The 15408-nt window shown below is 34.2% G+C and overlaps 1 protein-coding gene across 1 annotated transcript in view; it reads left to right on the forward strand.

The window, feature by feature from the left end:
• The window catches only part of LOC100439741 (contactin associated protein family member 3), a 104066-nt gene that overhangs the window by 76483 nt on the left and 12175 nt on the right, over positions 1-15408 (forward strand). Inside the window, 3 exon segments of the mRNA XM_063714134.1 lie at positions 8311-8535; positions 10105-10238; positions 11133-11220. Coding sequence (XP_063570204.1) covers positions 8311-8535; positions 10105-10238; positions 11133-11220 — 447 coding nt within the window.

The raw sequence follows: 15408 nt of genomic DNA on the forward strand, positions 1-15408 counted from the left end.
AATACCAGGAGAGAGAGAAGGATCAGAAAAAAATATTTGAAAAATAATGGTTGAAAACATCCCCAAATTAATAAAAATCATTAATCTAAGATACAGAAGCTCAGTGAAATACAGATGACACAAAGAAGATTATATCCAGACACATCTTATTAAAAACTTTGAAAGCAAAAGTCAAGAAGGAAATTTTAAAAGCAGTAAGAGAAAAATCATACATACAAGGAAACGCCAGGATCAACAGCTAACTTCTAATCTGAAAGAATGGAGACCACAGGACAGCGAGATAACATATTGAAAGAGATGAAAGAAGATCATTGTCATGAAGAAACTTACACCCAGCAAAACCATCTTTCATGTTCAGTAGCACAGGATGACTATAGTTAACAATAATTTATTGTATATTTCAAAATAACTAGAAGAGTGGAACTGGAATGTGCCTAACAAAAAGAAATGATAAATGTTTAAGGTGATGGATATCTCAGTTACCCTGATTTGATCATTACACATTGTTTGGTTGTATCAAAATATTACCTGTACCCCATAAATACGTACAACTATTAGGTATTCATAAAAACTAAAAATTAAAAAAGATAGTAAAATATATCCCTAGTTACAAAAAGCAGAGAATTCACTGCTATTAGCCTACATTAGAGGAAATAACAAAGAACGTTCCTTCAGGCTGAAGGGATATAACCCAGACAATAATCTGAATCTACACACAAAAAACAAATAGCACTAATAAAGGTAAGTGTGCAGGTAATTATAAAAGAAAGTATAATGTCATATTTCTTACCCTTTTCAGTGCTTAACTATTTTAAAAAGCAATGTATAAAACTATAATAGAGAATATACAAATATATAATGTATATATTTTCATTGTCGGGCCTATAGAAATATATTACAAAAAAACAGCACAGAGGAGACAGATAGGAGCAAGGCTGTACTGAAATAAGGAATGACACCAAATGGTAACATGAGTCAGAGGAACAAAGAAAGAGAACTAGAAATGGTAAGAGAGTTTATAGACAAAGTCTATAAATATTTACTTGCTCTTTTTTTCTTTTCTCAGATTTTTTAAAAAGAGAACAAATTATATAAAATAATAATGGGTTTGGTATGCATGAAAATAGTTCCAAAAGAGAAGAAATAGAGCTATGTAGAAATAACTTTCCTAAATCTCACTTGTATTAAGTTAGTGTAAACCTGAAGCATATTATTGATAAGATATATATAATGCAAGCTTAGAGCAATCACTAAAGAAAATAAAACATTGTCGTGAAGTATATTAAAAGGCCTATATACCAAAACCTAGTAGGATTTATCCCAGGATTTCAGGAGTGGTTCAACAAATGAAAATCAGTCAACATATTACACAAGATTAATAGAATGAGGGGGAAAAAAACATGATTATCTTCATTGTTGCTGAAAAAAAATTTAACAAACTCCAGTAACCTTTCATGATTTAAAAACAAAAACACTCAATAAACTAGGAATAGAAGGGAACTTTCTCAATATGATAAAGGCCATATATGAAAAACCTACAACTAACATCATACTCAATGGTGAAAGCTTCTTCCATAAAATAAGAAACACGACAAATATGCCCAGTTTTACCACCTCTATTTATCATAGTACTGGAAGTTCCAGCTAAAGTCATTAAGCAAGAAGAAGAAATAAAAGGCATCCACATTTGAATAGAAGGGCTATCTCTCTCTCAGATTACATTATCTGATATGTAGAAAACTCTTCAGAAAATAAAAGCTGTTAAGAGAAAATAAATTCAGCAAAGTTGCAGGATACAAAATTAACACCAAAAATTTGGTTGTATTTCTCTACACTAGCAATGAAAAATCTGAAAGTGAGATTAAGGAAACAATTCCATTTGTAATATCATCAAAAAGAATAAAAAACTTAGAAATAAACTTAACTGAGAAAGTGAAAGACTTAGACACTGAAAACTATAAAACGTTGTTGAAAGAGATTAAAGAAAGACCTAAATAGATGGAAAGACATTCCATATTCATGAATTGGAAAACTTAATATTATTAAAATGACAATACAGCCCCAGCAGATTCAATCTAATTCTTATCAGAATCCCCAAAGCACTTTTTATACAAATGGAAAAGCCTCTATCAATATTTAAATAAAATTTGAAAAAGCCCAGAATAAGCAAAACAATTTTACAAAAGAACAAAGTTGGAGGATTCACCTTTCTTGACTTCAAAACCTACTATAAACTACATTATTCAAAACAATGTGGCACTGAATGAGGATAAACCTATAAATCAATGGAATAGAGCTGAGAGGCCAGAAATAAACCTTCATACATACGATCAATTGATGTTTAACATAGTCTTTGTCAAGATCATTCAATAGGGAAGTAACAGTCTATTCAACATAAAGGTAGGAAAAGTGGATGTTCACATGCAAAGACTGAAGTTAGACCCTTACCAAAATTAACTCAAAATGAATCAAAGTTTTAAATCTAAAAGCTAAAACTATAAAATTTTTAGGAGAAGATATATAGGCAGATCTTCATCATCTTGGATTTGGCAGTGGTTTTTTAAAGACCACCCCAGAAGCACAGGCAACAACAACAACAAAAATAGATTATTTGGACTTTATCAAAATTAACAACTTCTGTGTATCAAAGAACACTATCGGGAGTAAAAAGACAATCCACAGAATGTGATAAAATATTTGCAAATTATGTATCTGATGGAGGTTCACTATCTAGAATATGTTAATAACTTACACAACTTAACAAAAAGTCTAATTGGACAAAGGACTTGATGAGACATTTCTCCAAAAAGATATACAAAGAGTCAATAATCACATGGAAAGATGATAATCAACATCATTAGTTATTAAAGAAATGCAAACGAAAAGTATAATGAGCTGCCTCTTCAAACCTACTAGATTGACTATATAAATAAATAAATAAAAACAGAAAATAACAAGTTTTGGCAAGAACCTAGAGAAATTGGAACTCTCTTTTGTTACTGGTGGGAAAGTAAATGCCACAGCCACTGTAGAAATTTAGAGTTAACTCAAAATAGTTAAACATAGAATTACCTTCGAACCCAGCAATTCCACTTCTACATATATAACCAAAACAATTGAAAACAAGAACTCAAGCAGATACTTGTATACAAATGTTCATAGTAGCACTATCACAATAGTGGAAATAATTCAAGTGTCCATCAACACATGAATCGATTAAAAAATGTAGTGTATACATATAATGGTATATTGTTCAGCCATTAAAAGGAATGACGTTCTGATACATGATACAAAATTAATTAACATAGAAGACATTATGCTAAGTGAAATAAGCCAGACCCAAGAGGGCAGATATTATAACTCCATGTTTACTAGATATCAATAGACAAATTTGTAGAGACAAAGTAGATTCAAGGATACCAGCAGCTGAGATGAGGGGGCAATGGAGAGTTATTGCTTAATGAATACAGAGTTTAACTTTGGGATGATGAAAAATTTTGGATATCAAAAGAGGTGATAATTGCACAACATTGTGAATTTAATTAATGCTACTGAATTTCATATTTTAAATGGTTAAGTGGCAAATTATGTATTATATATATTTTACCCCAAAGTATAGTGAAATTGAGAAAGAAATTAAAATGTTACACTCCAAAATATCCACCAACACAAAATAATAAGTCAGAAGGAAAGTGAAAAGAAAACAAATGAAACATAGAAAAAGAAAATGGCAGATGTAAATCTAACTGTATCAATAATAATATTAAATGTTCATCGATTGAGCAATCCAATCAAAAGACAAATATTGTCAGAATGGATAACAAAAGAAATCTTAACTGTATGCTGTCTAAGGACATACAATTTAGATTGAAAGGGGTAATTTAGTTGAAAATGAAAGAAGGGAAAACATGTACCATGCAGAGTAACCCTAGAGAGCCAAAGGGACTATACTAATACCAGAAAAAATAAACTCTAAAACAAAAGGTGCTACTAGAAATAGAGAAACTTTATAATGATAAAAAGTTAATTTCCTCAAAAAGATATAACAATTACAAACTTACATGCAGTTAATAATATAGCCCCAAATTACATAAAGAATACCTGACAGAACAGAAAAGAGAAATAGAAAAACCAGGAATAAAACCTGGAGGATTCAATACTTCACTTTCAATAAAGGATAGAATAATCACTCAGAAGATTACCAAGAAAATAGAGTTGAAAAAAATAAAAACGCAATCATTCTAAGACACATCTGTAGAACACACCACTTAACAATAGCAGAATGTATATTCTTCTCAAGTGTTCATGGAACATATTCTAGGTTAGACAACATGCTACCTGTAAATCAAGCCTCAACACATTTAAAAGGATTGAAATCATATGAAGGGTTTTTTTTAAACACAATGAGATGAAATTAATAACATAAATTGTGGAATATCACAAATATGTGGAAATTAAACTATACACTCCGAAATCAAAAGGGAAATTAGAAAAGGCTTTGAGATAAATGAAAGCAAAAATACAACATTACTAAAACATATAGTAACACAGCTAAAGCAGGGTTTAGAGGGAATTTTAAAGCTGTAAACATCAATATTTAAAAAGAAAAATGGTTCCCAAATAAAAAACCTGACCTGCCACCTTAAGACACTGAAAAAAGAAGAGCAAACTAAATCTAATGTAAGGAGAAAGCAGGAAATAATAAATAAAACTGGAGAAATTTCTCAAATGGATAATATAAAAGTGACAGAAAAAATTAACCAAACCAAAAGTCAGTCCTTTAAAATTGTTAACAAAATTGGCAAACCTTTAGTACAACTGACCAAGAATAGAAGAGACGATTCAAATTACTAGAATGACATATGAAAGAGTGATATTACTACCAACCTTACAGAAATAACATGGATTGCAAGGGAATATAAACAACTGTATGTTGAAAAAAATTACGTAACTTAGATAAAATGGACAAATTCCTAGGATGACACTAACTACAAAATTAACACAAACTACTACTTCTGTTTCAAGAAGGAGGAGAAAATATAAATCGGCCTATAACAATAAAAGGAATGTCTTAATAATATTAAAATACCGCACAAAGTAAAGCCCAGGTCCAGATGGTTTCAAACAATTGATGGTATCAACTATCAGAATATATCAACTATTTAAAAATCTATCAACTATTTAAATAAGAAGTATTAATTCTTCAAAACTCTTCCAAAAAATAAAAGAGAAAGGAACATTTTTCAGCTTATTCTGTAAGGTCAGTATTTCCCTAATACCAAAGCCAGACATAGATATATCAGTATATATATTTTAAATCTACAGACCAATATCATTTAAGTAGATAGATGTGAAAACTCTGAACAGAGTATTACCAAAGCAAATCCAGTCACATATAAAAATGACGATACATCAAGACAAAGTGGAAATGATCCCAGAAATGGAAAGTTGTTTTAACAGCTGAAAATCAATTAATATAATATACTATATCTTAGAATAAAGGACAGAAACACATGATATTCTCTACTGATGCAGAAAAGTCATTTGATACAATCCAACATCCTTTCATGAATTTTTGTTTAAATTCAGTAAACTAATTATAGAAGATAACTTCCTCAGTCTAACAAATGGCATTTTTGAAAAACTCATAGCTAAAATTATATTTAATTATAAAGACTGAATGTTTTTTTTCCTAAGATCAAGAACAAGACAAGAATGTATACTCTCACTATTTCTATTCAGCATTGTACTAGAGGTTCAGGCCAGACTGATTAGGCAAGAAAATGAAAAAAAAAAAAAGAAGAAAAACATCCAAATTAGAAAGGAAGTAAAACCATCTCTATTTGAAGATGACATGATTTTTTATATTAAAAATCCCAAAGTATCTACTTAAAACTATTAAAACTAAAACCAAGTTCAGCAAAATTGCAGAATACAAAAACAATATACAAAATCAATTGTATTTCTACACATTAGCTATGAACCATCTGAAAATAAAACCAATAAAACAATTTTATTTACAGTAGCATCAAAAAGAATAACATACATAGCAATACATTTAACAAAAGAAATGGAAAACACACTGAAAACTATAAAGCGTTGAAAGAAATTAAAGGTAAATAAATGGAGAGAGATTTCATGTCATGGATTGAATAATTAATATAAATAAAATACCAGTGTTCTCTAAAGTAATATACAGATTCAGTACAGTTTCAATCAATATCCCAGCTGGCTTCTTTCCTGAAATTGACAAGCTGGTTTCATATGAAACTTTAAATGATGCAGAATAGCCAAAACAATCTTTAAGAAGAGATTCGATAGATTCACACTGCCCAATTTCTAAACTTACTGTAAAGCAGTATATAACTGGCCTAAGACTGAACAGATAGCTCATTGGGATAAAATTGAAAGTCCAGATAGATACCTCGCCATTTATGGTCAATGGATTTTACAAGAGTGCCAGGACAACCCAATGGGAAGAAGTAGTCTCTGAGACAACTGAGTATACATACACATGCAGATGAATGAAATTAGACCTCTATCTCACACATACATAAAAATGTACCAAATAGACCTCGATGTAAGAACGAAAACTATAAAACTCTCAAAACATGGGAGAACAAAAGAGAAGATAACCCACAGAATGGAAGAAATTATTGCAAATCATGTCTGTTATAAGGGTCTAGTATTCAAATTATTTAAAGAGCTTTTACAACTGAATAAGAAGCTGTGCGCGGTGGCTCACACCTGTAATCCTAGCATTTTGGGAGGCCAAGGTGGGCAGATCACGAGGTCAGGAGTTCGAGACCATCCTGGCTAACACAGTGAAACCCCGTCTCTACTAAAAATACAAAAAATTAGCCGGGCGTGGTGGTGGGCGCCTGTAGTCCCAGCTACTCGGGAGGCTGAGGCAGGAGAATGGTGTGAACCCAGGAGGCAGAGCTTGCAGTGAGCTGAGATCATGCCACTGCACTCCAGCCTGGGCAACAGAGTGAGACTCTGTCTCAAAAAAACAAAAACAAAAACAAAAACCAACAAGTGAATAAGAAAAAGAAATTTAACCCAATTAAATAATAGGTAAAGCTTATAAATAGATATTTCTTCAGCAAATATGTGTGAATGTCCAATAAAATCATGAAAAAGTAGTTGGCAACATTAGCCAGTAGAGAAATGCCATCAAAGTCACAATGAAATACCTCTTCACACAGACAAGTATAGCTGTAATTTAAAAGAAAGATAATAATAAATGTTGGTGAGGATGTGGAGATATTAAAACCCTCAAAATTCTGTTTGGAATGTAAAATGGTATAGCTATTTTGGAAAAAATATGGCAGCTCCTCAAAATTTTAAAGTTGGTGTTATCATAAGATTGAACAATTTTACTCCTAGGTATACATTCCTAAGAAAAATAAAAATGTGTCCATAGAAAAACTTACACGTGAATTTTCATGGAAGCATTATTTATAATAGTCAAAAAGTAGAAACAACCCAAATGTCTATCAGCTGTTAAATAGATCGCAAAATGTGGCACATCCATTACTATTTACATCCAATGAAATATTCAATAAAACGCATAAAATACTGATACATGCTACAAGATGGATGAACCTTGAAAATACCATGCTAAGTGAAAGAGGCCAGATTGAAAAGACCACACGTTATATGATTCCACTGATATGAAATCTCCCGAATAGGAACCTCTGCAGAGACAGAAAATAAATTAGTAGTTGCCTAGGCTGGGGTGTTGGGGAGAAACAGAGAGTGACTGCTAGAGGATATGGAGGGTTTTATAGGAGGGAATAAGAAGGTGCGGGGGGGAGGGGAGTGAAAATACTCTAAAATTGATCATGGCAATGTTTGCACATGCCTGCAAATATACTAAAAGACATAGAATTTTACACTGTAATTGGGTCTATTACATGGCATATGGATTATATCTGAATAAAGATGTTTAAAAATTAATGATTTGGGAAAAAATTGGAAACCAAAGATGAGATGTTACCTATAAATTATACATTTATACTGGAGAATTAATTATATGTAAATATAAGATGAGGATGATTTGGAGAATTAAAATCTCTATTAAGTGTTAGTCAATTCTCGGTTGTGAGTATATTGGAGTTTGCTACTTTTTCTTCAAGTTGTAGTTTTTAAAAAACTTTAAAAAGTGAAAAAAAATAAAACAGGAAAGGATTTCACTATTAATCTCCCAGGATATTTAAGGTTTGATCTCATTCTCTAAATGTACTTAAAACAAGACCGTTGGACTTACATTTTGTTAACATAACAAAAATGTATTTATCATTTCAGAGATTTCCGCATATTTTGCAACTGGCTCCTTAATGACGTACCATTTTCAAGAACATTACACTTTAAGTGAAAACTCCAGCTCTCTCGTTTCTTCGTTACACAGAGATGTAACATTGACCAGAGAAATGATCACACTGAGCTTCCGAACCACACGAACTCCGAGCTTATTGCTGTATGTGAGCTCTTTCTATGAGGAATACCTTTCAGTTATCCTCGCCAACAATGGTGAATATCTTTTGCGTAAAGAAAAAGAGAACCCTGAATTAGAAAAATAGGACTGTAATGACATGGGTCTTTTCAGCAGTCAAACTACAAACGATGAAAGAAAACTGTATGCCCTCCAATGTGTTTGGTTTTTCAGTGCCTTCCTTAATGGTTATTATAAAAGCTAGCATTTCAAGATTAAATTAAGATGCTTTTCTCCCAGTACATGTTTGATAATTTTACGGAGTTGATATGCAGTTCTATTTCTTCTTATTGATAGGATGACTTTAGTAGTACATGATGACTCCAGTTGGTTTTGCTGTTCATTTTGAAATAAGATATCTAGATACATGACATACATTCCCTCCGCATTCTAAGCAAAATAGAGGAGCATTTATGTGGATGTTATAGTACAACTATAGAAAAGCCAGTTCTTATAAGCAACAGATGAGTACAGCTGTTCTTTATCTCATCAGTGGCTGAAAAACTAGTTATCACTTTTATAGAAGAAAAGTGTAATGACAGCCTCTCAAACAGTGGTAATTGGGGCATTGCAAGGTTTTCACAGTTGAACAAGAAGACCAAGCTTTAAGTTTGTTAGGTACACAGCACAAAATTTAGTGTCTAGAAAAAAATCTACAAAATCTCTGATTAGGCTGGACGCGGTGGCTCATGCCTATAATCCCAGCACTTTGGGAGGCCAAGGCAGGTGGATCACGAGGTCAGTAAATCGAGACCATCCTGGTTAACACGGTGAAACCCCGTCTCTACTAAAAATACAAAAAATTAGCCGGGCATGGTGGTGGGCACCTGTAGTCCCAGCTACTCAGGAAGCTGAGGCAGGAGAATGGCGTGAACCCGGGAGGCGGAGCTTGCAGTGAGCCGAGATCGCGCCACTGCACTCCAGCCTGGGCAACAGAGCGAGACTCCACCTCAAAAAAATAAAAATAAATAAAAATCTCTGATTAACAGGATCTTAGTATAAGCTGCAAGAGAATTACAGATAATGAGGGGTACATCTGTGTAGGAGAGCGGTATGTATATTAGAAGATGTAGATACTATGGAAACCTTGTCTCCTGACAAAACCTTTTCTTGTCCTCATTTTTGGATTATGGCAGAAGACTTAAAATAATCTGGCTATAAAAAAATCTTTATGCACATATCAATAATACATTAAAATGAGTCTTATTAGAAGTTATAATTACAGGAACTGAATGTTGATACAATATTGCAGAGTTTCATCATTTCATAAATATCAAAGTCATAATGAATTTAGATCTGAGTTCTGAGCTCATATGCATAATTTAAACCTTTTCATTTTTAAATGAAAAGGTTTGGGGAGACTGCTTATTAACAACACATTCAGTCTTGACTTTTAAAATAGCATCATTGGATTCAGAGTCTGGCACAGGAATAGCACTTAAGTAATCACTGTTCCAGGAACGATAACTATTGGGTGCATCTAAATTGATGCTAAATAGATTCAAAAAGTGCTATAAGTAAATAATAATAAAAGTGCTCTAGAATATGTATCAAGAGTATTATAAAATACCACTTTAATTTTAAATACTGTTTATTTTTCTTTTTAGGAAGTTTGCAGATTAGGTACAAGCTAGATAGACATCAAAATCCTGATGCATTTACCTTTGATTTTAAAAACATGGCTGATGGGCAACTTCACCGAGTGAAGATTATCAGAGAAGAAGCCGTGGTCATGGCAGAGGTAATCCCACAAATGCAAAAGTCAAACTAATATTATTATTTTGAGAACAAATAATCTAATGAAAAAATTTGATAATAAACATTAATGGAAGAGCAACCCATTCAATGCTGCTCTTCCATAAGTCAAGAAGAAGCCAAATATGGCCGGGATCTGGGGGAGAGGAGGTGGTGGTTTATTCTGTATTGCTTTGTTTTGTTTGTTTAGCAATGCAATTCTGTCAAAGTTATTATTAATATTTTACTATTTAAAATATCAAAATATCTTCATTTGTTTCACTTTACTCAGTAGGGGAATGTTCTCTAGTTTCTCATAGTGACTACTGGTGGAATCTATTCATTGATATTACAGTGGGAACTTGTCTTATTCTGATTATAAAAGAACAAATACTTTAGCAACTTAAAAACATGGTTTAAAAGCACACAACATAGTTATTAAAATGGGAATAAGTAAGAAAATAGACCTGAGTGACAACAGAGGAAGTAAATTCCACATTGCCATTGGCATTGGAAGGAAAATATACTGTATAGAGAACAACAATGCTTGGTTTTATGTTTCAGATTTTCTCCGCAGAATGAGTACGTATTTAAGTTTAAAACAGCCAATTCCATCTTTTTCATGGATTCTGCCAATTATAGATCCTTCCATTATGAAGAAGAGTAAAGCCAGCCAGTGGGTACATCGTGGATAGAGTGGTAGCTGATGGCATCATAGGAATTGCTTATAAAATAGCTTCCCCTTCTAAATGATTAATTATTTGAAGGTGGCTTCTTGAGCTTTTGTGGTGGTACTTAAAAGTGATTTATTTTCATCTTTCCTTTCCTCATCTTCCTTTGCTTCCTTATCATTAAAATTGTACTTTCTGTTGATGTTTGCTTCTCATGGGACATCTAATAGGTTAACCAGAGCGCAAAGAAACAAGTAATCTTGTCCTCAGGGACAGAATTCAACGCCCTCAAATCTCTCATATTGGGAAAGGTTTTAGGTAAGTAGAAGAAAGAGCTTTTTCCCAAAAAATCTAAGTGTCATGTCACAAACTCTGGAAGCATTCATCATGCTGAAAGAAGCTCCTTGTCTTACTTGAATAATAATTTCACAGTGAGTGACAATCAAGGTGCAAACTGTACTCTTGCCTGAGTGTACATATAATCATGAGTAAGTGCTGCCTGTGAGATATGCAAGGGCGTTCCTGGAAAAATACCTCCACACTTAACCTCTCACTTGGCAATCATGCATAATGAATCACGGTGTTTTTCTAACCCTTCTTGAAAAGTGAAATGTTATCAAAGCTGACACAAAGTTCACAGATTATGTATGTATTAATCGGCATCAACTCCGGAGACCATCATTCAATGATAAAACTACGTTTGAGTTGAACACAAGAGAAAAAACTGTTAATCTTATTACAGCAGATGAATACAGTTTTAATTCTCTCTCAAGCCCTGCTTTGCCTGTTGTTTCCATCCTTTTTGACTTTAGTATCTAACAGGAATGGGGAGGCATATTCATAAATATCTATTACGCAAGGTAGAAAGTTACAGTAATTGTCTATCATATTGTCTATCATAACCTGTTGTAAAATCACAGTTAGCTTTACATTTAATAAAGGAACTGAGGAAAATAATCTTTTTTTTAAAAAAAACCCATCTTATGTAACTCAATTAAGAAAATGAACTATACTTTAATATTGAGGATCAAAAAGTAGAATAATATTTATTATATACATCTTTGTTTCCTTCCAAATAAAGGAGAACATGTAATTGAAGGTGTTAATGTTTTCATTCAAGGATGGTATATTCAAAGGCATGTAACTTATGGTATAAAAATCTACATTCAAATTCAGCAATGAAGTATATACTCAGAAGTAATTGATCTCAGAAAATTATAAGTATTCATTTTGCCTGTCCTTGGAGTTAGAGATAATAATCAAACATTAATGAAACACTTTATACTTTGAACAACTGTATTTTAGGATTGGTTCTGCTATACATTTTTTGCCACTCTCACATCATTTAGTAATTATACCAAAACTACAATTTTATCTTTAAATTTGGAATTATATAGGAAGTGCTTTCCTTAACTTATAGTAAAATAGACCAACAAGTTGGCTAATAGAGAAGCCACTAATTTTACAAAGAAGGTTACCCAAAACACTCTGTTCTAAGTTACCAATATATTTCTCTTGAGTCTCTGTAAATCTTTGATTCATCCCTTCGTTTAAAAATATTTGATGAGCGGCCGGGCATGGTGGCTCACGCCTGTAATCCCAGCACTTTGGGAGGCCGAGGCGGGCGGATCACGAGGTCAGGAGATCCAGACCATCCTGGCTAACACGGTGAAACCCCGACTCTACTAAAAATACAAAAAAAATTAGCCGGGCCCGGTGGTGGGCGCCTGTAGTCCCAGCTACTCGGGAGGCTGAGGCAGGAGAATGGCGTGAACCCAGGAGGCGGAGCTTGCAGTGAGCAGAGATCCTGCACTCCAGCCTGGGCAACAGAGCGAGACTCTGTCTCAAAAAAAAAAAAAAAAAAAAAATTTGGTGAGCATCTACTATGAACAGTTTATTAAGCACTGAGAAAGCCTCTGAATGAGAGAAACACTATACCTACCCACCCTCACTACACTCACATGTTAATAGGTACATAGGCTAATATATGAGCAATTCTAATAAAATAATGCTCATATCCAGCCTAATTTATTATTATGCACCCTAACAATGCCTTAGAAAAAAATGGCCCAAAATCCATCATAATTAAGATGCTGTTTCTGAGCACCTCACTGTGATTTTGCCATTTCTGAGTAGTCTTAATGAATGAAAACCATTCAGATTGATTATCATAAGATCAATTCAGAGTAAACCTATTTAAATGTAAGCTTTTTAGATTTTGAATTTTCTGTATAGCTTTGAATTTTATCCAAGAGGTAGCTTTAAGGAATGCAAACACCTAAAATACTTTATAATTCAGTAAAGGTGATCCATCGTAAATTAAGGTTTGTTTTTAGATACTTTGGTGTTATTGGTATTCTTTCTGTTTTGCTTTGTGTGTGTACACGTGCATGTGTATTTAAACACTTATGAGTATCATTCTGTCGCCCAGGCTGGAGTGCAGTGGCGCAGTCTTGGCTCACTGCAACCTCCGCCTCCCAGGTTCACACGATTCTCCTGCCTCAGCCTCCTGAGTAGCTGGGATTACAGGTGCATGCCACCACGCCTGGCTAATTTTTGTATTTTTAGTAGAGACGGGGTTTCATCATGTTGGTCAGGCTGATCTCGAATTCCTGACCTCGTGATCCACCCGCCTCGGCCTCCCAAAGTGCTGGGATTACAGGTGTGAGCCACCACGCCCGGCCCCTTAAATACTATCTTAAAAATTGCATGTATATCAAAAAAACAGAGGGCAAAAATGGAAGATGCCTTTTTGTCTGCTCCCAAAAAGTAAAAAAAAATTAGCCTGTAAACAGTTACATATGAATACAGCTGAGCTTATATACCTTAGGAGGTATACATTCTAGGCTGAAGAAAAGAAAACCCGCTGAAGGACTATATTTCAAGTAGAGCTCTGGATATGTAAGAATGCCAAATAGTTTTGGTAATTAAATATTTCTGGAAATTTCCTTTTGAGTTTTGTAAGTAGATGTCACATAAGACATACAGTTTTAACATTTAAAATTCATTAACCTATGTATTTTATATTACTTCTATGCTATGGTGTTTGTCTCATTTAGAAGAAATGTTTTATGTTGGGTCTGGGATTTGATTTTACCTGATTTACGAGCTAGGAAGTTAACAGCTTTTAACTGTTTTGTGGATGCTGTCCTGGTACAGAGACAGAGGACCCTATTACTCATGGCACAGCAAGCCTCGTGAGCAGCAGTTGATTTGCATTGTTTTCCCTTGGCCCTCAAGCCTTATGGGGCAGTGATGGGTGCAGATGAAGGCTGCACCTGTGGCCAGGTTTGCACTGCAGCAGAGGAACACTGAGTTTGGGGAATCCACCGATTTTGTAACAAGCACTAAGCAAGTATATTCTTTGTCCTGGAGGGGGTCATGACCTCATCCCTCAATGTTGCTTGCTTCAATTATAGCCTTGAGAAGTGGCCTGAGTAAAGTGCTGTCAGCGTCTTGCACTTCTTGGGAAACCCAGCAAAGCATGAGGAGACACTCAGAGCCAATGGTGGATTGCCTCTTTCAACATTACAGAATAAAAACACCCAAAAACCCTATAAAAAGTCGAGAAGATAGGAGATTTTGTGGGGTTTTTTTCCCAAGAAAGAGCAAAGATTATATCAATTAGTCCCTCTTTATTGGTAAAATGAGGAGGCTGCACTAAGTTATCTTCAAGATTCTCTTCAATAGAAAATTCTAAGACTGTTCTAACTTGGTCCATTAACCAGGATTCAGTGGGCATCACAGATGTCTTGAGGTCTTTGAAAGTGTAAGTCAACAAAACTAATGCTGTCCAATAGAACTTTCTGTGATGATGAAAACGTGTAAAGTCTGTGCTGTCCTATGTGGTAGTCCCCAGACACACTTGAGATAAATGAGTTTTTAAGCACTAGAAATGTAGCTAGTATAACTGAGGGACTATATTTTACATTTTATTTAATTTTAATTGATTTGAGTTTCTTTTTTCTTTTCTTTTTTTTTTTTTTATTTTTTTTGAGATCGAGTCTCACTCTGTCATCCAGGCTGGAGTACAGTGGCGTGAACTCGGCTCACTGCAAGCTCTGCCTCCTGGGTTCACGCCGTTCTCCTGCCTCAGCCTCCCAAGTAGCTGGGACTACAGGCACCCACCACCATGCCCTGCTAATTTGTTTTTGTTTTTGTTTTTGTTTTGTATTTTTAGTAGAGACAGGGTTTCACCGTATTAGCCAGGAAGGTCTTGATCTCCTGACCTGGTGATCCGCCCGCCTCGGCCTCCCAAAGTGCTGGGATTACAGGCGTGAGCCACCACACCTGGCCTGATTTGAATCTCAATGGTTACATGTGGCTAGTGTCTACCATACTGCACAGTGTAGAAGACTGTCCACTTATCTAGTTGTTTTCTCCTTTAGTTCAATCAACTGGCACCCTTTTTTAAGGATAGACATCTGTCTATTTGGCATGACTTCAGTGGGCTGGGAAGACAACCCTATCTCAAATATTTTTTTCCCACAACTTCAAGTGCCAATA

This window comes from Pongo abelii, chromosome 13 (assembly GCF_028885655.2).
Source record: "Pongo abelii isolate AG06213 chromosome 13, NHGRI_mPonAbe1-v2.0_pri, whole genome shotgun sequence".
In the NCBI taxonomy this organism is placed as follows: domain Eukaryota; kingdom Metazoa; phylum Chordata; class Mammalia; order Primates; family Hominidae; genus Pongo; species Pongo abelii.